Source organism: Medicago sativa, chromosome 4, assembly GCF_051527215.1.
Source record: "Medicago sativa cultivar Bolivia chromosome 4, Bolivia_mono, whole genome shotgun sequence".
Classification (NCBI taxonomy): Eukaryota; Viridiplantae; Streptophyta; class Magnoliopsida; order Fabales; family Fabaceae; genus Medicago; species Medicago sativa.
Genome location: NC_140752.1, coordinates 16,759,591 through 16,785,860, shown reverse-complemented (window position 1 = coordinate 16,785,860; position 26,270 = coordinate 16,759,591). Strand labels below are relative to the sequence as shown.

General features: G+C 38.4%; 1 protein-coding gene and 1 pseudogene across 1 annotated transcript; both read right to left on the bottom strand.

Annotated features, from left to right (window-relative positions):
* Nucleotides 1-522: 522 nt before the first annotated feature.
* On the bottom strand, nucleotides 523-4,423 carry LOC146926790 (uncharacterized). Its single transcript, XM_085706968.1, has 10 exons — nucleotides 4,226-4,423; nucleotides 3,898-3,940; nucleotides 3,037-3,769; nucleotides 2,759-2,923; nucleotides 2,335-2,646; nucleotides 2,007-2,245; nucleotides 1,698-1,916; nucleotides 1,513-1,605; nucleotides 1,327-1,431; nucleotides 523-717 (listed from the first exon to the last, which is right to left on the bottom strand). The coding sequence occupies exons 6-10, from the start codon at nucleotides 2,208-2,210 to the stop codon at nucleotides 523-525; spliced, it is 816 nt and encodes a 271-aa protein (XP_085563094.1). The 5' UTR covers nucleotides 2,211-2,245; nucleotides 2,335-2,646; nucleotides 2,759-2,923; nucleotides 3,037-3,769; nucleotides 3,898-3,940; nucleotides 4,226-4,423.
* On the bottom strand, nucleotides 2,459-26,270 carry LOC146926789 (uncharacterized; annotated as a pseudogene).

The window sequence follows — 26,270 nt, the reverse complement described above, 5'->3', positions numbered from 1 at the left end:
GAATAAGTATCCTTTACCAAGGATTGATGACTTGTTAGATCAACTCAAGGGAGCGTCAGTGTTCTCGAAAATTGATCTCAGATCGGGATACCATCAGATTCGTATCAAGTCTTCAGATGTGTCCAAGACGGCTTTCAGAACACGATACGGGCACTATGAATTTTTGGTCATGCCATTCGGTGTAACTAATGCCCCAGCAGTTTTCATGGACTATATGAATCGGATTTTTCAGCCATATCTAGATCAGTTTGTCATTATTTTCATTGATGACATTTTGGTTTATTCCAAGAACCCGCAGGAACATGCCCAACATTTGAGAATAGTGTTGGACATTCTTAGGGAGAAGCAATTGTATGCAAAGTTCAGTAAATGTGAGTTTTGGCTAACGGAAGTCAGATTTCTGGGTCATGTTATTTCTCAGGGAGGTGTAGCAGTGGATCAGTCGAAGGTAGAGGCCATTCAGAATTGGACTAGACCAAAGAATGTGTCAGAAGTTCGAAGCTTTTTGGGACTAGCTGGTTATTATCGCCGTTTCATTATGAAGTTTTCCCAGATTGCTTTACCCTTAGATTTGGGAATATGGCCTATACAACGCACATGTCCCCTCTTTTCAGCTCCTTTTACTCGGGAATAAATGTCATTCTTCCAAGGCATATGACTTTGTGTCTCAACCGATTGAGAAGTTTCTGCCTCATTATTATGTTTGTTTAGTTCTTCCTGAAAAATTATAAGATATGTAGATTATAAGAATACATTTTAAAATAGAATTCATTAAGATGACAATCAAAACAATTGAAAAGGGTCACTTTTATGTCATAATCAGAACAAAATTATTAAAATAGAACAATTGAACATAATTCAGAACAGAATTCAAAACAGAGTTCATTAATTTAAAACAAAATTCAGAACATAATTAAATTAGAACAACTGAACCAGAACAATTAAAACAAAATAAGCAAGATCAAAGTAATGGTTGTGGATGGTCATTCGAATAGGGGACCGCTCATTTGAATATATCAGTTATTTGTAACAACTAGTTCAATTTTACCAACAATAAAAACACACAGCATCATGACAAGACAATCCGAAATAAGGCCAATATAAATAACAAAATTCCCCACCTGAATGGCATCATAAAAATCATTCAAAGGGAATAATTAAAACAGAACAATTGAACCAGTTTCAATTCTTACGGTCATAATTCAATTTTTTACAACATTCAATTCAATTTTATACAACAGTCGGGGATCCAATTTCATTGATTTAAGATATTGTTTCAGTATAAGTTATAGAATCAAAAAAGGTATGAACAAAAGAAAGTCTTACAATAAATCTTGCAGCATGTACATTAACAATTGAACCATCTTTACGAGTACGTGTATCAATGTAAATCTCCTTGCGTGTGGGCGACACTCCTTTAGCTTTTTCTTTCTAATACCAAACAAATGAAATTATAAGTAATTTGTTTTATAAATTCAATTTATTCAATTATAAGTTCAAATATTAACTAACCTTCTCATTGATCAATTTTGGGAGACTTTTTGTACCCATGCCATGATTATCTTTGTATCTTTTACGATTCTGACTATTCATTTTACTTTCTTTCTACAATTGATAGAACATAATGTTAGTCGAAAGAAGGAATCAAGTTCGAATATTTTTATAATATGACAATATCTCTTTTAAATTTGACTTACTTGTGCCTCTGCAGAAAACCAATGACGAACCAATTCACGATATTGACTTCGATCAACTCGAGAATCTAGTTTAGCGGATGCAACTTCTTCTTCCGTTTTACTTGCGTCAAATGTCTTTTCTTTTATAGAACACTTCCATTGTTTCCACTTCATATTCATCTCATATTTCAGATATTCTCTTGTAGTCTCATTCATAGGAGGATCAAACCCAAAGAATTTCTACACATATAGAGATGTGTTAAGTAAATACAGCATCAGTGATAAAAAAATTGGGTACATAATTATTTAAATATATTGTTAATCAAATACCTCTATTTCCAGAACCATGTCATTCTTATTGTCATCAGGCATATCTTTCCAAGATGTGTAGTTAATTGGAGCATATTGATTCCTTCGAACCAAACTCCCTATAAAACGAGTAAGAGTCGACCCTTCCGGACCAATGAATCGACCACGCTTGTCCATCTTAACAACTATGTAACTGTTAGGATCCATTTCCCATACATCAAACATTCTTGTTGGGCCTCTTTTTTTTTTGGGTTGAACATCTACAAGTAAAACAAAAGATGTTATATAATTTAAACATAAACTATATATAAAATAAATTACAAAAACAGAAACTATATATAATTGAAACCTTTATTAATTTCTAGTTCTTCTTCTGCTTTTATATCTGAAGGAATAGAGTAGGAATCTTCAGACTCATGTGTGACAGCTTCCACATGACTTGGGTTGGGCCTTGTTTCTTCAACATTACTTCCTTAGGCATGAGTTGAGGTTGTATGAGTTTCTTCTGCATTACATCCTTGAGCATGAGTTGATGTTGGATGCGTTTCTTCAACATTACTTCCTTGGGCATGAGCTGAGGCTGTATGAGTTGCACTAGTTCCTTGGCTTGATTCTTTTAGCCTACGACTCCCAATATTCAATTTTCTCTTCTTTGCCATTGCTGCAATAATTTCAATTAAGTGAGTGATGAACACAAGGAACTAATAAGTCAAGTCCAATTGCATACAAAAAGGTATAAAGTCATTCACAATGGAAGAAAGAACGAAGCATACCTTAATTTTCTTGGCAACCTGTTCCCTTTCTTTTTCAGATAGCTCCTGAAATACCTTTCCTTTAATTATACATGGCTCAACTGCATTTTCATTTGAAGCCAGTGTCCCACACTCCAGAGCTATTGCCTTTGCAGTTTGAAGGTTGTCTCCGGTAACCATGCGTACCTGATACAAAAGAATATGTTCATGTCCGTGCGCATCTGCGTAACGGAAGGAAAAGCTTAACAATTGTTCAAGGGTTAAAGAAAGAGTCTAGCTATAGCAAGATACTCATGGACCTGAAGAAAGAGTTTTGCTGTAATGGTACTGTTGTCGAGGACCCTGAGTTGGGACAAGGCATACAACTTCAGGGAGATCAAAGGAAGAATGTTTCTACTTTCCTCGTGCAGGTGGGAATTGTGAAGAAGGAGAAAATCAAGCTTCATGGTTTCTAAGAGTAATCAACAGTGTGCAATTTAGATACATACTAAATATTTAGCATGCAAACTACAGTCAATATCATCTGAATTCAAGTAATCAGCAATAGCAACATATATAGCCAAGTGTTATATATAATATATACTCTACATATTTCGGATCAGTATTTGCTAGGTTATGATAAGGATTAATGTCTGCCTCTAAGACAGATGCCTTGAATAAATTTTTTATAATTTCTATCCATTCAATCACCAAATAAATCTAACAACTATTAAGTAGCTTATTAGACGCTTATAATAGCTTAATAGCTTAATTCAAAATTTCTCCAATTTCATCACCAAATAAATCTAACAAACACTTGACTAGAGTCAACAAGGGATGTAAAGGGAAGGATAGAGAGTGAACCTGAGATTTGTTCAGACGATGAAGACAGAACACGGTTTCACAGGCGACTCATACTCATACACTATGGACAATACCTTGGTTCCACTACAACATTTTATGAACTGTTCTGAATTCTGATGGTGCATATATCTCACATTTTTCATGCAGGTATTTATTCTGTTCTGGAATGTTCTGCTCAAATGTTCCATTCTATAAGAAGTTCCTAACCCTTATTAAAGTTGTCGAGTACTTTTCCTTAAAGCAATATGTAAAATAGGAGAAGCTATCTCAAATAATAATATCAAAAACAGAAAAAACAATTTAACAGGTAAACTAACCCAAATTCGGGGAAACCACCAGAGATCACTGTGATAGAAAAATCTGCAACAATGAAAATTTGTAATCAGCAGCCAAATGAAGCAAACACATGAGGGACAATCATATTTATGTTTTCCTCAAAACTGGTCTTGAATTGAATTTCTCAGTTTTAAAAACTTCAATATATCCATATTGTACACACGCCTATTTCCTAATTCAAAATTTCTAAATGTTTATTATAGATTATTAGTGTAATTCAAAATTTCTAAATGCTTATTATACACCAGTTTTACTAAATAAATCAAATAAGCAACAAGAGATGTAAAGGGAAGGAGAAAGAGAGTGGACCTGAGATTTGTTCATATGTGGCACAGCAACCACAACGGAACATGGTTTTACAGCGACGGTTAGAAAGGAACGGAGAGAGGGTCTCGCGACACTGTTCAATCGGAGACTGCAAAGTTGGTGACGATGAAGAAAGAGTGAAGCTCAACGGTGGAGCTCGGTGGTGAAGTCAGAATCGGGTGGTTGGATTCGACGGAGGGAAAAATTCATGCTGAACTGGAAAAAATCGAAAGGGAAAATAATTAAAAACGTGAAGAAAAAAAATAGAACAATCTGAAGGGTTAAGGACCTCTACCTCAAATGGGTTGGTCGGATTCAGAGAGATGTAGAGAACTAAAATTGATTCTTAGTTCGATTGAACAAAATTGATGCTGGAGAGGTTGGGCTTCTGCGATTTGGTTGAAGGAACCTGCGATTTGGATGCTAGAACGTGGGATTGATGTTGGTGAGAGGAAGTGGAACGCGATTTGGAGTTCTCTGAGGAAGAGGAAGTTGAACTGAGTAATTTTTTTTTCTTTTGTTTTGTTTTATTTTGTTGTGTGAGAGAAAGAATAGGTGGAAAAAAAACTGAAAAGAGACTGAAAAATTGAGCGCTAACTTTTGGAGGTATGTGAATATTTGATGAAAACATGTGGAGCCTTTTTTTTCCAACGCCTTTTTTTGCGGTCACTAAAGATGTGTGTTGCTATATGGCAAATTTCTTGTAGTGTTAGGAGCCCTTCAGAAAGGCTCTAAGACCTCCAGAAAGGTTCTAAAGACCTCTAGAAGGACTCGGGCGCCTCCAGAAGGGCTCCCGAGCCTCTGGCGTGCTCATCTTAAGGCACCGCCCTTATAAGCTTCTAGAAACCTCTAGAAACCGCCTAAAATACACAAATACCCCTGTTGCTTGGGAACCAAGCAACCAAAACCCAAGCCCATGGCAGTCTATAAATACTACTCTTGAGAGCATTCTCAAGGCATCCAATAATCAGTCTAAAACCCTAGTATACGATTCCTAACCCTAGAATCCTTACCGTACTTTTTGCAAGTACAGTTGGCGCCGTCTGTGGGGAAAGGTAAAACTAACCTAGACCACTCTTTTGAATCGTAATCTGTGATTCAGAAACCCTAAAGCCATAGAAATCCTAATCGTAGTCACTAAACTGCGATCCGGATCACCTTTTCACATCAAAACCCTAAATCACGCCTCTCGGATTTAGGAACCGAACTTCATCATTCTCAACCGCCACGATGACCGAATCCTCCGATCACGACGCCGTTGGATGAAAATCAATTCGGAAGCATGGCAGCAACCTCGCCGATAAGAAGTTGTTTCGTCGCCGCCATGCCTGCACCTCATCTCGTTCTCACAAAAAGAGACCGCTTCTGAAGTTGTACAAGGCAAAGTCAGAATCGCTACAATAATGAAAGCAGGCTTGTGAAAATTCCTTCAATCGAAGGAGAATCGACACTTAACAGGTTTCACTGGTTTGTATTTATTTACGTTAATATCTACTGTTCGGGCATGTGTTTTTTAGAATCTCAATCACGCCCACCTTAATGCTCTATTTTGAAAAGTCAAAATTGCTTAACCAACAACCAGACGTTATATTAACCTCGTTAGTAATTCATCATAGAACGCACACAAGTTATTTAAGAAAGCATAATATTTTTAACATTACCGCTTCTCAGCGAAAGGGTTTTTAATCAGTGTTGATATCTCAGCCAAATTGTCAGATAATAATATGGTCTTTTATGTATTTGGTTCTTTAATCAACAACTTTGTAGGTGGCGTGACCAGAATTATTAACTTTATAAAATTGCTTGCCTCCTTTGCATAAAAATCATGATATAAAATTGATTGGGTGTCTTAGCCTATTATTAATTCCTTTGTTATGAAAGCCACGAATAAGATATACAATATCTTGTTGGGTAGATTATGTTTCATCAATTCCTTGTTATGGAAGCTACAGGTTATGTGCATGTGCATATCAGGAGTTATATTGGTTATTTATTTTGAATGGATGATCTCTATGTATTAATCTTTTTAGTTCATACAAGTACATGATAGCTTAGCAGGTGTAAATAAATAAATGATATTGAAACTCATAATATGGGTATGACCCGTAATTGAAACATGTCCCATGTTCTTTTATCTTTATCTTTCTTAATTTCATGTTTCATAGAAACGTGGTCCATACACCACATACGATATTACTTCTTTACCTGAGAAAGGATGAGTCACTTTGTGCCTATATGTCATAGCATCATGTCGAATTTAGTTTCTTTTTAACTGGCTTGTTTAGTAAATGCCTCATAAGTCAAGACGACAAAGCTTATGGTATTGTTAGTTCAACCATACTGAGAAGTTTTTGTTCTGTCCTTTGTTTGAAAGACGCCCCTTTTTTAGTTCAAAAAGGTGTAAGCTACTCCACCTCTCTGTAAAACATCGACGAATCAGTATTGAATTAATTGTTTAAAAGTCCATTATTAGACAACATTTGTATACAACAACAAGACAGAGCGTGAAAGATCGGTAGTACCTACTATCTCGCAAGTTATAGTGTTGCTCGTTAATTCCATTAAATAGATTGCCATCAATCAAGGTATGCTCACTTTCATTATTGTTGTTGATCCCATAACATTTCTGGAAGACTTAAGCTTCAAAGTTACCGACTGAAAATTTAGTATTTTTTGTGATGACCTTTTATTCAAAGTTTGTGGCTGTTTGCCCTATTTATGTGTTGATAAGGTCGAATATCACACCTGAGTTCATAATATTTAATCTTTACAAATTAATCATTCTTATACGATCTCGAATGAATGAAGTAGTGAAAACATTTATGGGAGGTATTAACATTGCACTTGGATAAACTTTGATATAGATTATTGCCTTGGTAAAACATAGTCAATTTATGAAGACAAATATATGGATTTTCAACCAAAAATACTTTCCTAAACAGGAGTATACCATTAGACAGTTGAGCGGGCGTGTAGTCAATAGGCGAAGGAAGACAAGTAGAAAACAACATAACTAAACGGACGAATTAGTCTAAGGGAGTATAATTATATTTATATTGTAAAGTAAATTCTATCATTAGGCAAATTATTTAACTACTATAGGTACCCTGCAGCAAAAGTACAGTGTAGTATTGATAAAAGGTCACATGTGAGGGTTTCTGGCGAGGAAAGCCTTGGTATTTAAGAGGTCCAAGTGACCCACCTCTCTTTCCTGGGAACCCCTTCCATGTACCATTTACTTTGCAAACTGAACTAAACTGTTTAGTAAAAATATAGATAAAGACTAATATCACTAGACCCACATAGAAGAATGAAGATGAGCAGACGACTTAGTTCCAACTTTATGGGAGGAAACAAAGACATACAAAATAAAATACCAAGCAAATTAGAATTCAAGTTAGTAGGAAGAAGAGAAGGAGTATAAAATAAAAGAACGAAGTAGGCGAGCTAGTAAGGAAGTAGCGGGAGAACTTGGTTTCCAATCTAATAGAAGAGGAAAAAGGTTTAAAAAGCACAAGATAATCATATAAGAAGATTAGCAGTAGAGTAAAAAATGTAGGAAGGGGAGTAGGAAATATGGGTGAGTTTAATAAGCGAAGACAACGAGTAATTAGTAGGATGATGAAGACGCCTTTATTTTGGAAGTTCGAAAGTAACTATATATTTCAGGTTAATGATAATACGCATAGCCTATTTTCGTATATAAGCTGTGTTTATGATGTCATAGAATTCCTGACAAATAGAGGTGAAAGTGGCTAACGTGACTTGCTAAATAAGACTCCTTTATTTATGATACTGATTACTTTGGAAGCGTAGAAGAATTATTATATTTCAGATAAATCAAGATAAATACTAACAAGCCCGCAAGAGGCTAGATGAACGAAAGAAGAGAACTCACCAAACAAACGCGCCATGATGCAAGGAAGCAATGGTCTCGCCATTAAGAACATAAAGATGAAACACGAAGTTATTCTAACCTTTCTCAACCTTTGAGATTTGTTTTGCAGGTTTTTAACAAGGCGCCTTTTCCTTTCATATATGATGATCTCCGCTCTCCTTGTTTATTTCTCGTTACAGATAGAACTTCACTATTCACAATATGGTTGCCAGAAGAAGATAGACCCCAAGGATCTGCGAGCCCATAAAACGTCAACCTTTAAGCAAGGCTCTGACGGGGTCTCGCCAAGTCGAAGATAGATCCCAAGGATCTGCGAGCCCGTCAACCTTTAAGCAAGGCTCTGACAGGGTCTCGCCAAGTCGTAAAACGTCAACCTTTAAGCAAGGCTCTGACAAGTTGAAGAGAGGTCCCAAGGACCTGCGAGCCCGTCAACCTTTAAGCAAGGCTCTGACAGGGTCTCGCCAAGTCGAAATAGTCAACCTTTAAGCAAGGCTCTGACAAGTTGAAGAGAGGTCCCAAGGACCTGCGAGCCCGTCAACCTTTAAGCAAGGCTCTGACAGGGTCTCGCCAAGTCAAAAATCATCAACCTTTAAGCAAGGCTCTGACAAGTTGAAGATAGATCCCAAGGATCTGCGAGCCCGTAAACGTCAACCTTTAAGCAAGGCTCTGACAGGGTCTCGCCAAGTTGAAAATCGTCAACATAGATCCCAAGGATCTGCGAACCCGTAAACGTCAACCTTTAAGCAAGGGTCTCGCCAAGTCGAAAATAGATCCCAAGGATCTGCGAGCCCGTAAACGTCAACCATTAAGCAAGGCTCTGACGGGGTCTCGCCAAGTCGAAGATAGATCCCAAGGATGTGCGAGCCCATGAAACGTCAACCTCTAAGGAGAGGCTCTAAGGGGTCTCGCCAAATCAACATCGCCCGCAAATTAGTAGCCAAAATACAAATTTAAATTAAAGCGACAAACGGAGTAGTTACGCACGGTCACGCAATAGGAATTAAGCAAATAAACGATGATATTTAACAAAGCAATTTTTCATCACACATAATTCAAAGTAACAGCTCAAAATATTGGAATTAAGTTATCAAGCACATAATTAGTGTTCAGAAAGGCGCTTCATAAAGCCGCCGAAGTTAACATGACGGCCATCGACGAGTAGTGGAAATACAAGGAGTTTGTAGCTACACGGAAGGCGCCCTAATAAAACCAGCCCAAACGAATAGAAGCACACGAAGCCGCCACTAGGCGTCCTCCTTTGAACGAAACACGCCCAAGACAGCCATAGGTCACAAACCATCTCGCCTTGTCCCAAGACTCATGCTTGGGGGGCTATAGAGACCAGTAGACCGCGAATACATACACCCTCGGGGACTGTTAAAGCATTTCGTGATAACAATGCTCCAAAGTTCAGGACACAGTTCTACCCTCGGGATCTCCGGAACATTCCAAAATCGCCTTGGGAAAATCCTTCGAAATAACAAAGCTATATGGCAGGATTTCACATCATCATCACTTCGCCTTGTTCCAAGACTTGTGCTTGGGGGGCTGTGAACCACCAAAACCTTCCTAGAAGACTTGATGACCTCCAGAAGGTCCAGCTCCATGCTATCATCACTTCGCCTTGTCCCAAGACTCGTGCTTGGGGGGCTGTGAACCGTCATAATATTCCTAAAGGCTTAGGAGCCCTTCAGAAAGGCTCTAAGACCTCCAGAAAGGTTCTAAAGACCTCTAGAAGGGCTCGGGCGCCTCCAGAAGGGCTCCCGAGCCTCTGGCGTGCTCATCTTAAGGCACCGCCCTTATAAGCTTCTAGAAACCTCTAGAAACCGCCTAAAATACACAAATACCCCTGTTGCTTGGGAACCAAGCAACCAAAACCCAAGCCCATGGCAGGCTATAAATACTACTCTTGAGAGCATTCTCAAGGCATCCAATAATCAGTCTAAAACCCTAGTATACGATTCCTAACCCTAGAATCCTTACCGTACTTTTTGCAAGTACACTTTGTTTTAATTAATTTTCTTGCATTCTTTTTTGTAGACAGTGCACTTTTGAAAGATGCTCATATTGGGTAACATCCATGACTAGGGAAATATGAAAGGTTAAACTTTATATTGGACTGGAAAGACATGATTTACTGATATAAGAGATACCATCAAAGACATGATGTTTGTGTAGGAATGTTATCAAAGAGCCCAAAGATAGTCAATTTGATACCTATATATGACACTCTAAAAATACAGTCAATTTAATACTTATATATATGACACTTAAAAAAAAATCGTGCATCGCACGGGTCGAATTCTAGTTAAAATGAATTATAACCACTAGACTACTTAATCAAACAAAAATAGAAAGAAAAAAATATTTTTTAAAATTTAAAAATAGTAGCGTCTTGTCGCCCCTACACGGTACGGGTTAAGACACTAGTTAAAATGACACTTTAAAATATTGTCAAGGACTACAACGGCCATAAATTGCGTCACATGACACGTAAGCCGTGGTGACACAACGACATGACATGGTAATGGTGGACACAAAAGTTGCACATTAGAAGGAAAAAAAATCATTTTTTTTTATATATAGTCTCCTTCAACTTTATTTGGGAGTTTGGAGGGAAGGGAAATAAAGGGTATTTTGGGGTGAGAAATATATAGAAAATAGATAAATCTTTCACATTTTTTAAAAGAGCAATTTTTTAGATAATGAAAAACTAATACTTATGATTAATATATTTTTAATTTTAAAAATATTTTTTTTATATTTTAAGAATATTATAACAACGTATATATATTGAATTTTAAAAATTCATATAAAACCCCAAAACTCTCCTTCAATAGTTTTTTTAGTTCTCCAAATGATTAAAATTTTGTATTATGAATAAAAAATTAAGCTCTAAATCAAGATCCAATGGATGCTACAATGATCATTCAAGTTTTCACATCAATCAATAATGTGAGTTGAACTCATACATTGATAAAAAAATGTGTCAACTTCTTATCAACTAAGTCAAGATTCATTTGTCCCGGTTTATTTTTGTATAGGACTAATATGTGTATTTATTTTACGGGGACCACTTTGAGTTTTCACTATTTTTCATGACTATATAAAAAGTATATTCGATAAAATTAATTAATTTTTTCTTTTCATTTTATCGATATTCCTTTGTTCATCGGAAAAAATCACAACCCTTTCTCACGTTTCAGGTATAAACATTATTATTCTTCTTCGTTTCATTGTTCTTTTCTGAATATTATTGGTTGTAAATTTACGGTTGTTTCATAAGTTGTCACGTTGTTTAAATAACACAACTTTATAAATAAATTGGAACACATCTTTCATATAATTTGAGCATTTCATGTGCTACCGAATATAATTAAGTATGAAAAAACTTTTTGAACTTAAAAAAAAATGTCAACGTTGACTTTATTTCGGTTTCATCTCATTCCATTAAGATTTTTCATTCATGATATAATTTATCGATATTTCATAAATTTCAGATTTTTCGAACTGAAAAATCAACTATGTAAGACGTTCTCAATGTTTCATAAAAAAAAAAAAAAAAAAAGAAACAATGTCTATGCATCGGAAATAAACAAGAGCATTTGGGGTTAAATTGAAAATACTTAAAATAAATATGCATTGAATGTTTTCATTAATTTATAAGTTTATAAATTATAAGGCAAACTTATATTAAAGGACATTTAACTTATTTATTTGTAATACTTTGGTCCTTTATTTTTATTTTTTTTGAAAATACATAATTTTATTTTTAAAATATATCTTTATTAAAAATATAAAAAATCCAGAAATACAATGAACATGTTCATCATCTTCATTTGAATCTTCATCTTCTTCGATTGAATCTTCATCATCTTTATTGAATAATTTTTTTTTACACAAATATATATCCAAATATCATGAATATTTATTTCAAATCTTCTTCTAAACAAAAATATTTCTACACTACAGAGGTCTATTTGTAATGCTACTATGACGTCTTAAACGTTGTGTTTTGGTTCTTTGAGGTTCTGTAGCATGAATTCTGCTCTTTACCCAAATGGTTTTGCTCACTCCCAACGTAAAAATTCAAAATGCCCCTACGCAACTTAACATGCGTAGCGTGAGTTAACAAGCGCTAGTTATAACAGAAACGTAACTGAAGTCACGCTGCGTGACTTAAGTCACATTGCGTCCTGTTATCAGCCAGGCAGAACCTCATTCTGTCTCATTTTCTCTCAAACAACACACACAAATCTCAATTTTCTCTCAAATTATCCAACTCCAAAATTCCTTCAACTTCAAATCAAACAACACTACAACAACAAGAACAAGTAAGCTTTCACTTAAATTATGTTGGTATGATAGATTTTTTCACTTAATCTAGAATTTGTTAGGTTTATTGTTTTGTTAAAATTTTTATTTTTATTTTTTTGCAAGAAATGATAGAATGTTACATGCAAATGACTTATAGTGCTTAATTGTTTTGATGTTTAGATGTTTGCATGATTATGTTAGATTTTTTACACTTAGATTAGATTTTTTTAGATTTAGGGTTTGTTTAAATTTTGGTTATTTTGTTTTTTGCAAGATATGATACAATGTTACATGCAAATGAGTAATATTGCTTAATTATTTAGATGTTTGCATGTTTATGTTGTAGTTATCATTTTTAGGGTTTATGTATAATTTGCACTCCAAGTGTTTGAAGAAATGTTTGAATGAGTTTTTCATTGATTGTGTTTAATTTCCAATTGTGTAGATTTGAAGCAATGGCTGGGTGGATCGACGTTCATGCAGAATTCAACGGCGGAGAACCTCAGAGGTTGAAGGTTCGGTGCCTTGATGTAACGTTAAGAGGTCTCAAGATCAACTGAATGAATTCAACCAAGGAGTCAACCCCAGAGACACAAGGAGGGTGGAATACGTCCGGTATAAACGTCCAACGCTCGACGAGGGGATGCTATCATTCACTTGGGTTGAGTTAAAGAACGACGAAAACGTGACGAGCATGTTTTGGGAGCACAGCATGTTCCAGTGGATCGATATGCGGGTGACGTTGCTGAGGTCAACTGAAGATATTATCAAGAGCTTGATTCCGCCAGAAGATCGTCATTAGTTAGGGTAAGGTGCATTCCAACTACAACAATTGTCTTACTTTGAATGGGGTAATTCAAACTCGCCAAACGCCAGGTCCTCAGCATTCGCCCAGCATTCATGTTTTTCCTTTGAAAAGATTAAATTCTTGTTAGGCTGGTTTAGAAGAAGTGTCAAGGAATGAACCTCATTTCGATGGCACTTGAATAGCATCATCTGAAGCAAGCGTAACTGTTTTATCTTGGTTTTTTCGGGTGTCAAGCATTGATTAAGCTTGGACCTTTTTAACCTTTGATATCTCCATTTTTTCTTGGGAAGGGAAAAATGAGGAAAAAACCCTTGAGAATCGAGGTTCGGGAGTTGTTTTCGCTATAGGAAGGTGTTAGGCACCCATAACGACTATAGTATTCTATAGGAACCGACTTTACTTTCTACACCTAACGCTTTACTTTTACACGCTATTTATTGAAAATATTATTCACACCTAAAGGTTTGCTAGGTTAAGAATTGGAGGGAGAAGAATGTGTTTGGATTTTTGTTTTATTTGATTTGGAGGAGTGTTGGCTTCTTGCCTACGTACCCTTTTAAGGGATCAAAACCAATCGTAGTTCACTTCCAAAAAAGAGTTTGTTGATTTCGTTGTTTGATTTTAATTTTTAAAAAATGGAATTTTGAAGAATGGAGATAAGAGGCCTCAAGGGCATAAGATTTGGAAAATAGTGGGGTGTGATTAGTTATTTATGAAAATGGTCTAAGTATGGTTAAAATTCATTAAGACTTTTATTTAAGAAAACAAAGGGAAAGGGAGGAGTTTAGACTCCTATTTTTTGAGAAAAATTTTCAAGTGAGATTGTTCACATTTTTTTGGAAAATGAAGTTTTCGCCTAAGTTTCAAATTTCCTAGCCATACATCTAAAGCATACATATACCATACACGTGATGTGTGTGCATGTGTCCGTGCATGTGTCGGTGTACATAGTTATTGTCCATTGTCCTTTTACATCATTGGCCTAGATACACACTACTATCCTTGCGAGAACTTAATCTCGCATAACAAAATAAATGCAAGAAAATAAAAGTGAAGGAGTGAGATGAAGTACGGAATGCTTATATGACACATGAGGTAAAATGGTTAGTAGAACAAGATATATCATGGAAAAAAAAAACAATATAGCAAAAGTGAGAAAATTAACACAAAAAGCAAGTAAAACAAATGCAAAAATATGCCTAAAATTACACCACAAAATGCAAGGTTTACACATGACTTATAATCCTCATATCCAAACAAATTCTCAAAATAAATAATTCAGTTTTTTTGCATAGAGGATCAAAGACATGCGACATACCACGCATTTTAAAGTGAGTTTAGACATATCCTACATTATCCATTCACAAACAAGACTTGTAAAAACAAGTAACTAACCACAACATATTCATATACAGTAAAAACACATCAAAATAGTAGTAATTTCATCACAAGTTCACACATCACAAGTCACAAACATATATCAAGAATTGGACTCAAGATTATGCAAATTTTCACAATATTTTAACATGAAATTTCACAAATAAGCAAGGAAAATATCACATCATTTTTTTTTTATCAATTTTTCCAGTACAAAATTACCACAAAGGTCACAAAATTAACAAGAAACACTCATGAATTATTTTGGAATTTTTCAAAAGGTTTTAGGCATGGCAGGAGTATGAAAATCACAGACAGTGTGTAAAATAGCAAGAAAAACAATAAAAATTGAAAATACAGTAAAAAAAAGGCCCAGGCCCAAAGTCTTTGATGGATTTGAACTATCTAAACGCCTCAGAGGCGTTGGATTGATCCAATTCCATCTAAACCTAGATCCAAGGGTCATAAAGCAACAGGCGCATGGTAAGGCAAAGCAGATACACAGGAAGGACAGATCTGAATCGTACACGTGTGAGAGCTTAGATCAGACGGCCTAGGATGGAGGAAAGATGAACCAGAAGTGAACCGGACCGGTTCAGGCGTCTATATAAGCATAGAGGCACCGGTCCAGTTCATTTCTCCATCTTCTTTCTCTCTCTACACCAAACCTAGTGAGAGAAGCTCTCACTTCTCTCTAAAACCAGACCGTCGGAGATAGATCGGAGAAGATGACCGGAGAAAGCTCCGATACGGCGGTTCGCCAGTGGCGCCATCGTACCGGAATCTTTCTGAACCCTTTTTTCAAAGTTTTTTACATGATTCTTCTCGTTTCTTTCTCCTCTTTGTGGTTTTGAGGTTATTTTTGTCAAACTGTGAATAAAACGGAGTAGATCGGGGTTTGAATCTTACGGTTTTCAAGAATTTTTAGGTTTTGAATCTTTTTCGAAGATGTTTTCCTGAAACCACTGATCTACTCCAATCTAGCTTCGTTGATGTTTTAAAGAGGAAACTGAGAAGGTTTACGTGTTTACCTGTGATTTAATTTGGAGATTCGAAGGAGAAGACGAAGGAAAACTTCTTGAATCTTCTCTGATCTTCTGGTGAACACTTCATCGTTGTTGTAAACCGAAAATAAATCGGTGAACTCGTTCCTCTTCTTCTCCGGTTCAATTCGAATTCGATCCCTCTTCTGCTCTGTCATATCAAATCCTTCGTGATCGCGTTGGATTCGTCACAATTTATGATGAATTTACGCTGGAATTGCGAAGGTACCGATTCAATGATGAAGATTCTTCATAGAATCTCTGAGAATCTCTGTAAATTCGAACCGGTTTGATGAAATAGTTGTTGGATTGAGTTTGTTTGTGGTGAAATTGATGCGAATTTGTGAGGAATTGGTGTGGAATTGAGTTCTGGAAAGTTAGGGTTTATGATTTGGGGATGAAGTTCTTCATGAACTTCATCATGTTCTTGATGAATTCTGGAAAGTTGTTGAGTTTTGATCCTTGAGATCAGAGAGAGAAAGTTGGGAAGTGTTTTTTGTGATGTGGCATGTAATGGATCGTTCTTGGCACTGTGCATTAATTGTTCCCCTTTTATAGACTGACACTTGGATCTGTGAGCCAATCAGGACTTGATACCTGGCTTCGGCCTTGAGCTTGGACTTAAAAAGGACCTTCCTGCAAAAATGTGAACTACAAGGACCAACTTGCAAATAACAAAAGTTTTAAAGGACTGGATTGTAATTAAGCAGCAAAGGACCAAAAACAAATTTTAAAAACTTGAGGACTGAAATGTAAAGGGAAAATAAAGATAAACTAAAATGAATTAAAATTGGTAAAATGAAATAAAAGTAAAGTGAAACAAAATTTTAAAATCAATCAAAAGGACTAAAATGAACCAATTACAAAAAATGAGGTACTTTCAAGTAACCTCTCTGCCAAATTTTTGTGTGAAATGACCAAAATGCCCCTAGGGACTAAATTGACTCAAAATGACTCAAGTGCAATTTTTGAAAAGGTTTTTATCATGGAATTAAAGCAAGAATTTATACAAACAAATTGAAAAAACTCAGAGACAATTTACAGGGACTAAAATGAGTTTGAATGCAGGAAATGACTAAAATACCCTTTTTCATGATTTTTGCAAATAACATTGAAGAAATTTGCAGTTATTCAAAGACGATTTCAAATAACTCGGAATGCAAGAAAACCTTTTGGATGGTTTGAAATGCAGGAAAACACAGACAAAATTACAGTTGAAAACATTTTCAAGTAAAAGCAGTAAATCTCAGATAAAGCAGAGTATCAAAAAGCAGTAAATTTCGGATAAGGCAGAGCAAAATGTCAGAGTAAAACAACAGTAAATTGCAACCTCTCAAGAGTCAAAGACCCATCTCAGAGATGAGAAAACATTTTGAGCAAGTATTTTTAGGTCCAAAATTAGGGTATGACAGCTGCCCCTATTTAAGTTTCTTTGTCCGGAGGGTCAAGAGACGAAGTCTTTGATTTGACGGGACGAAGACACTTAAATATTAACATTTGCACTATTTTTGGACGTAAAAATACGCTCTCACATTTCCAAAAATCATGAATTCCATGCAACATTTTGATTATGAATGCAAGACAAACAACTGGAGTCTACAAGATATGTCATATCACTGGGGATTTTGGTAGACATTAACAGGGTAGACAAACCAGGGAACAAAAGATAGGTACAAGCTGTTCAAAGGATACGACCGAAACAAAAACTGCAGGTGCAAGCTGCTCAAGGGATACGAGCTGGCTACTTGACCGAGGATACAAACAAAAGATGGGTACAAGCTGTTCTTTGGGTCGAACCTGCTACTTGACCGGGAATAAAAACAAAAGACAGGTACAATCTGTTCTTTGGATCGAACTCGTCACTTGACCGGAAACACAGACACATAGGCAGATACAAGTTGTTCTTTGGATCGAACTTGCTAATTGATCGAAAACACAAACAGATAGGCAGGTACAAGCTGTTCTTTGGATCGAACTTGCTGCTTGACTGATTAACAAAACACACAGGTAGGTGCAAGCTGTTCTTTGGATCGAACTGGACGCTTGACCGATAACAAATCGTATAGCAAGATTCATTGGAAGTTTGATTTAACGAGACACAAATTGAAGGTAGATTGACATTGACTTGATTTGAAGATAGCCATGACCATTATTGTTGGCCTAAAAAGACTTTCACGGAGATTTTAACACAGACATCAATTTTGCAGATAGAAACATGGCCGAGTAACATTGGCTCACAGAAAATTTTTTACAGGGCTTTTTTCTTTCATAGACATTGAATTGAATTGGAAATTGAGACTGGAAATGCAATATGTATGTATGGTATAACAATTTTACAAATGCATGAGCACATAGAATGCATGATTATGCATGTATGGATGCTTGGAAATGTGTGATTGTTTGCAATCTGGCAGGATAGTTTCACGGAGACAGGCAAAATATTGGAAGATTGGGCACGTGGTGGCTCGTGCCATAACATATACACTGGGAAATCCTCTCTGGAGAGATCGACGTTGAGAAACGTATTGAAACCACGGCTGAGGCAATATCACATCACATATGAAAAACTTATAGAAGAGGGAACCTTGGAAGATCCTTTGATACAGGTTGCCATTGCTAGGCGCGTCAGTGTCGGGAAACATTGGATGTTCGCATCTGTGGTCAATATTTTTCATATCACTTTTTACTTTTCATTTTTCATTCTTTCATTCTGTTTTTTCTCATTTTCACTTTTCAATCCCATTTTTCCTGAACCGCCCTTTCGGGTTTTCGATCCACCGGGAACACATTCTTTTCATTGCCCCATTTTTGCCTGAATTGCCTTCACAGGTTGTCAATTCAGCGGGGTGCTCATTTTTTGCCTAGGCCGCCCTTTCGGGTTTTCGACTTAGCAAGCTTTCCATTTTTTCATTTTCGTTCTGTTTTTTCATTCTTGCCATTGACCACAGATCATCCTGGGGAACCACCTGCTTGCAACATGTATTGAAATAGACATTGACACACATTGGTTCATGCATGTTTCACTTGAATGTATCTTGCTGCTCAGGTTTGCTTTCAAAATAGACAGGAAAAAGGTTTTTCAATTTTTCAAAAATGTTTGTTTCAGACATTGGCATTATCAAATGGAAAGAAAATATTTTTGTACATAGCATTGGAAGTTGAAGGAAAGTAGAATTTCAAAAAAAAACACAGGCTCAAATTGATGTAGAGGAGTGAAAATCAGCCAAGGGCATAACTCCACGGATTTACAAAGCTTGGAAAAAGGTAATTTTATTGGTTGGTGGTACATTGAGCACGATGACCCCTACATTTCATGGAAATTTTGAATTTACCAGTACAAAAGCTTCTGATGCAGACAATCGTTGACAGTTGCAGATGCCCCAGGGGTGATGGTGACTTGCCAGATATAGTTACTTGTCTTTTCATTTTCAATCTCATTCTTGCATGAACCGCCCTTTCGGGTTTTCGGTTCATTGAGACGCTCATTTTTGCCTGAGTTGCGTACAATCTCAGCGAGCTTTTTTCATTTTCATCGTTTTTTTTCCCTAACTTTTGCCTGGATCGCCCTTTCGGGTTTTCGATCCACCGGGAAGCGCATTTTTGCCTAGGCCGCCCTTTCGGGTTTTCGACCTACCACGCTGTTCTTTTCATTTTTCATTCATTTTTTTTTCAGACAAAGTATTTCTTGACTATATCGGCATTTACAGGATTCGGAAGCTCAACACCATCCATGTGTGTAAGAATCAAAGCACCACCAGAAAAAGCATTCTTGACAACGTAAGGCCCTTCATAGTTAGGTATCCATAATCCATAGCATCCATGCGTTTTTCTTCAATCAAATTCAACTGATCATGCCGACTTTGACACCATTCAGCCTCAGTTAATTTTGCTTCCATGATCACACGAAGAGATGGAATCTCCACTTCCAGAGGGAGAACTGCTTCCATACCATATACCAAAGAGAAAGGAGTTGCCCCGGTTGAACTACGCACCGTAGTACGGTAACCATGCAGGGCAAACGGCAGCATCTCATGCCAGTCTTTGTAGGTAGTGACCATTTTTTTAACAATCTTCTTGATGTTCTTGTTAGCGGCCTCAACTGCACCATTCATCTGAGGTCTATAAGGAGAAGAGTTGTGATGTTCAATCTTGAATTCCTCACATAAAGCTTGCATCATGTTATTATTCAGATTGGAACCATTGTCAGTGATGATCTTGCTGGGAGCACCGTATCGGCAGATGATGTTATTCTTGATAAACTTCACTACTACTTGCTTGGTCACATTTGCATAGGAAACAGCTTCAACCCACTTGGTGAAGTAGTCAATTGCCACTAGAATGAAACGATGTCCATTAGAAGCTTTTGGCTCGATTCTTCCGATCATGTCAATGCCCCACATAGAGAAAGGCCATGGGGAAGAGATAACATTGAGAGCATGTGGAGGCATATGAATCTTGTCAGCATAGATTTGACATTTGTGGCATCTCTTGGCATGTTTGTAGCAGTCGTGCTCCATAGTCATCCAGTAATAGCCGGCTCTTAGCAGTTTTCTTGACATAGTGTGGCCTGTAGCATGGGTTCCGAAGGTACCGTCATGTACGTCATGCATCAGTTTCTCAGCTTCTTGTTTATCAACGCATCTCAACAGGACCATGTCATAGTTCCTCTTGTATAGGATTTCTCCGTCCAGAAGGAATCTACTAGCCAATCTTCTCAGCGTCTTTTTATCATTGTTGGAAGCATCAGGTGGATATTCATGATTCTGCAAGAACTGTTTGATGTCATAGTACCAAGGCTTTCCATCATTCATATCTTCATCAGCCTGACTAGGCACTTCTTCAATAGTAAACACATGAGCGGGTCTATCAAGACGTTGCACCCTGATTGTGGGCACATCATTCCAGTGGTTCACATGAAACATGGAAGATAAAGTAGCAAGGGCATCAGCCATCTGGTTTTCATCCCGAGGGATATGGTGTAGCTCAACCTTTGTAAAGTATGTCAACAGCCGTCTTGCATAGTCACGGTAAGGAATCAGCTTCTCATGATGGGTCTCCCATTCACCTTTTATCTGATTAATAACAAGTGCAGAATCTCCGTAGATGTCAAGATGCTTGATCCTCATGTCAATTGCTTCTTCAATTCCCAAGATGCATGCTTCATATTCAGCCATGTTGTTTGTGCATTCAAAAGTTATTCGAGCAGTAAAAGGAATGTGATGCCCCTGCGGAGCTACAATAACGGCCCCAATCCCTTTACCATAAGCATTGATAGTACCATCAAATACCAACCCTCACTTGCTATTGGGATCTGGCCCTTCACCAATCAGTGGCTCCTCACAGTCCCTTGCTTTTAGATACATAATCTCTTCATTAGGGAATTCAAACTTGATTGGCTGGTACTGATCCAGAGGTTGACAAGCAAGGTGTTCAGCAAGGATGCTTCCTTTGATTGCCTTTTGAGCTTTATACACAATATCATATTCAGACAATAGCATCTGCCAACGCGCAATCTTTCCAGTAACAGCAGACTTTTCAAAGATGTACTTAACTGGATCCATTCGGGATATCAACCAAGTTGTATGATTCACCATATAATGACGCAGGCGTTTGGCAACCCAAACTAGAGCGCAGCACATCTTTTCAAGCATTGTATATCAAGTCTCACAGTCGGTGAATTTCTTGCTCAGATAGTAGATAGCATGTTCTTTCTTTCTAGTCTCGTCTTGTTGACCGAGAACACATCCCATGGATTCATCTAATACTGACAAGTACATAATCAAGGGCCTTCCTTCCACTGGCGGGACAAGGATAGGAGGTTCCAACAAGTATTCTTTAATGCTATCAAAAGCTTCCCGACATTCATCATTCCATACAACAGGCTGATTCTTTCTAAGCAATTTGAAAATTGGTCCACAGGTAGCAGTCATGTGAGATATGAATCTGGATATGTAATTCAGGCGTCCGAGGAAGCCTCTGACCTGCTTTTCAGTTTGAGGGGCCGGCATCTCTCTGATGACTCGGACTTTATCAGGATCAACTTCGATACCTCTTTGGCTGAAAATGAAGCCTAGCAGCTTTCCAGATCTTACACGGAATGTACATTTATTGGGATTCAACCGCAGCTTGTACTTTCTCAACCTTTCAAACATCTTTTTCAAGTATACAACATGCTGCTCTTCGTCACTTGACTTCACAATCATATCATCTACATATACTTCAATCTCTTTGTGAATCATATCATGAAACAAAGTAGTCATACCCCTTTGATAGGTAGCACCAGCATTTATCAAGCCAAAAAGCATTACTTTATAACAGAATGTTCCCCATGGAGTGATGAAGGACGTTTTTTCTCTATCTTCAGGCGACATCCGTATCTGGTTATAGCCAGAGAAACCATCCATAAAGGAGAACACTTTGGATTGAACAGTACTGTCAACGAGCACATCAATATGGGGTAATGGGAAGTTATCTTTCGGACTTGCTTTATTCAAATCTCTGTAATCAACACACATCCGAACTTTCCCATCTTTCTTTGGCATTGGTACAATATTGGCAATCCACTCAGGATAATCAGCTGTCATGAGGAAACCTGCATCAATTTGCTTTTGCACCTCGGCCTTGATCTTAAGAGCCATGTCTGGATGAGACCTTCTCAATTTCTGCTTGACAGGAGTGCATTCAGGTCTTGTCGGTATCCGATGATCCACAATCTTGGGATCTAGACCCGGCATGTCTTCATTGGACCATGCAAAGACATCTGGATAATCACGGAGAAGCTGAGTAATCTTCTTTTTCACTTCTGGCTCAAGTGTAGCACCAATTTTGATCTCTCGCTTGTTTTCCTCAGTGCCCAGATTGACGAGCTCAATTTCTTCCTGGTGAGGCTGAATGGTTCTTCTTTCTTGCTCAAGCAGTCGTGTGATCTCACATGGTATCCCTTCATCACCTTCCTCATCTTCAGTTTCATATACAGGGAATTCAAAATTTGGAGGAAGCGTAGGGTCACTGTGCTCAACGGGTTTATTATGGTTCAATCTGCATAATATGATTGGGATGATTTTAGAAAAAGGTTTTTTTCATGCAGATTTTTGAAATTAATAAGAAAATAAAGATGTTTTGGTTTTTTCTGGCATTACCATTATTTCCAATAAAAATGCACTAAAAAGTAAAAACAAAGAGTCGCGGAAAAAACGACAATTTTTATTGCTAACGGCAATGCCGAAACAAACATGCCCTTACAAAGACATCACTTTCGCCTTGGGCAGAGCGAAAGGATTGTTATTTTGAAAACAAAGAAAAGCATGAGCAACAAGACACAATATATGGAGACATACATGATTAAAGGAATGTCAATGGCCTCCTAATTTCTCACAGTGTCTCCTGGTACAACAAACACAGGCACATAACTACTTTCAGCAGCATCTTCGGCAATGGCGTTGATAAATCCAGCACTATAGAAGGTTCCTGTTGAAACACCTGAGGTCGGGGAGAAGCCAAGGCCCTCTTTGCACTTGTTCTCCAGAATTTGTATCACTTTGCCCCAGCCAGCAGCCTGCCCTTCTTGAATAGCTTTTTGGGCGTCTTTCAATGAGGCCATAGTAGTACTAGCTCTCCGAGGCTCTGCACCTTCAATAGTCAAGCCCTGAAATGACGTCCCTTCAGCGGACCCTGCTTCAACACAAGAGAAAGATGACACTTGGCTAACCAGATACGCTTCTTCACCATGTACAGTGACAAGCTTACCATTCCTCACAAACTTGAGCTTTTGATGCAGAGTGAAGTCACTGCCCCGGCGTCGTGAATCCACGGCCTTCCAAGGAGGCAACTGTAAGATGCGTTGATGTCCATGATCTGGAAAGTAACCTAGAATGTCTCCGGACCAATGGTAATTGGCAGATCTACCTCTCCAAGAACAGTCTTATGAGATCCGTCAAAAGCGTTAACCAAGTAACTGCTTTCCCTCAGAGAAATCCCGTGATAACTCAACTGTCCCAGTGTAGACTTGGGCATTACGTTTAAGGATGATCCAGTGTCCACCAACACATTGGATGGCATGTCAGACTTACAGTACACTGAAATATGCAAAGCCAAGTTGTGGTATTTCCCTGCTTCGGGGAGTTCATTGTCACCAAACCACAAGTTATAACAAGCAGCAATGTTACTCACCATTCCATCGAACTGATCCACGGAGACCTCATGATCAACATAGGCCTGTTCCAGCACTTTCATTAACACCTTCCTGTGGGCTTCTGAGCTCAGGAGCAAAGACAAGATGGATATTTTTGACGGAGTTTGCAGCAGCTGGTCTACGATCTTATAATCGCTCTTTTTAATAAGCCTCAAAATCTCGTCCAGATTAGATTCTTCAATAGACTGGCCCGATGGGCTGGCATTCTTGTCAACATGAGGAGCAACTGGTGGAGTTACTGTGGCAGCAGGTGTAACGACCTTCTTCTGGAACAAGGGCGGAAGGACCCTTCCACTCCTCAGAGTTGTAGTTTCTTCAGCAATGTTACTAACTACAGCTGGGATACCAGAGGCACTTCTATTCCATTCTCAATCATAGTTGCATCATACTTGTAAGGGATGGCTTTAGTAGAGCCATAAGGTACCGGACCAGGTAGCCTGATCACCAAGGGTTCGACATTCCTTGTCTGAGGTACACTCTTGGCAGGAAAACCATGAAACACTGGAACAATCACGCAAACGTCGCTGGCAACCAAATGTTTGTTGTCCTTTAGGCTTTGTATATCACCCTGCACTATACAACAGCCCATAGGATTCTGGAGACACTCTGAACAGGAAGCATGATCATGATTAAACAAGGAAGCTTGGCAGAGCTTGACATGTAGCGGCACCAAAGGAGTAGCAACATTACGGACATCTAAAGCGGGAATTTCTTAAGGAACCCGAGATGTCATAACCTTATCAAGAGCACAGACTCCTTCGAAAGCCTCAATCATGTTAACAACCGCATGGTTTGGAAGTGGATTGTCAAGAACGTGCGGGACACTATTTTCAAAAGTCAACTGTCCTCTGTCTATTAGATCCTTTACAACGCTTCAGAGCATATCAACCTTCAACATCGTGGCCTTGAGCGCCCTAATGGAATTCACATTTGAGATCATGTCGGAACTTGGGAGGCAATGGTGTAGGCGGAGGCTTGCCTGGCCTGGTGGCGCAATGTCCTTTAGCAAGTAGGGTTGGGAGCAATTCAGCATATCGCATTGGTATCGGGGGAAAATAAGGCTTGGGTCGAGGGCCCTGTTGTTGCGGCTGTTGCTGTTGAGCAAGAGGCTGTTGTTGTACTTGCTGAGCAATGGCATTAACGGGCACTGGTGGTTGACCCGGTGGCAGAGGATATTGCTGGTAGAATGGTGGGAAGAAAGGATGTTGAGAGTACTGCATGTATTGGTAGGGTAGAGGTAACTGAGCAGCATTAACAGGAGCGACAACAGCCACAGACTGGTTACCGGACACCATCCCTACCTCGGACTCCTTCTTCTTATGGTGGCCGTTACCATACTTCTTCGGCGCACTAGCTGAGGATTCACCTTTCTCAAGAATAATGATGCCTTCTCTGACAGCATCCTCTAGACGAGTTCCCATGGTAACCATGTCGGAGAAGTTATTTGGCGCAGAGACTATCATTCTTTCAACATATTCCTTCTTCAAAGTTTTCAGGAATGTCTGTGTCAGTTCTTCCTCATCAAGCGGAGGAGAAATACGGGCAGCTGCCCCTCTCCATCTCTGAGCATATTCACGGAAAGTTTCGTCCGTCTTCTGAGACAAAGACTTAAGAGAATCCCTATTGGGCTTCAAGCGGGTGTTAAACCCATAATGATTTTCAAAAGCAGCAGCGAGTTCCTCAAAAGTATGGATATTATCTTTACTCAAGCTAGTGTACCAGTCTGCCGCATCTTCCGTCAGACTATCCTGGAAGCAGTGGATCATCAGTGCATCATTATCTGCATAGTTGGCCATCTTTCGGACGTACCGAATGACATGGTTATGTGGACGAGAAAATCCATTGTATTTGTCGAAATCTAGCACTTTGAACTTCTTAGGAACCTCAAACTGGGATACCAGGCATAGATCACGAGCCTTAGCAGAAACACCGTTCCCACGGCTAGCTTTGACCTCACGGAGTTCTCCAGCTAACTCTCTTAACTGTTCTCTCATAGCCTCCACTACAGGGTCCTGTCCACGAGGAGTGTCAACATCAATTACCTGATGCACAATGTGCACAACAGGATCGGTAACAACAGTGGTCATTTGAGGCATAGAGGTATTCGCAGAAGCAAAGGTTGTTGCAAGAATCTGTCCTTGATTGGCAATACCAGAAATACCGGCTGCAGTGTTGGGAGCATAGAAAGCTGAGAGTCCATAAGGGCGCCCATTGGGCATAACGAACCGAGCATCAGAAGCCACTGTGGACAATGGGATGGATGGAATCATTTCAGTAGTAGCCGGAACAGACGTGGCCGGTTGTTCTTGTGCAGCCATCAAGGTAGACATGGTGTCATGAGCCTTGGCCAAGTCTTCTTTCATAGCAGCCAACTCGGCGCGGAGCTGAGCATTCTCTTCTTCGAAATTAGCCAT

Excerpts from the sequence above, each read along its gene's own strand:
- LOC146926790 (XM_085706968.1), bottom strand. The coding sequence starts at position 2,210 with ATGTTTGATGTATGGGAAATGGATCCTAACAGTTACATAGTTGTTAAG. Across the intron at positions 1,917-2,006 it reads ACATGGTTCTGGAAATAGAG|AAATTCTTTGGGTTTGATCC; the intron begins GTATTTGATTAA and ends CTATATGTGTAG. Across the intron at positions 1,432-1,512 it reads CAAAATTGATCAATGAGAAG|AAAGAAAAAGCTAAAGGAGT; the intron begins GTTAGTTAATAT and ends GTTTGGTATTAG.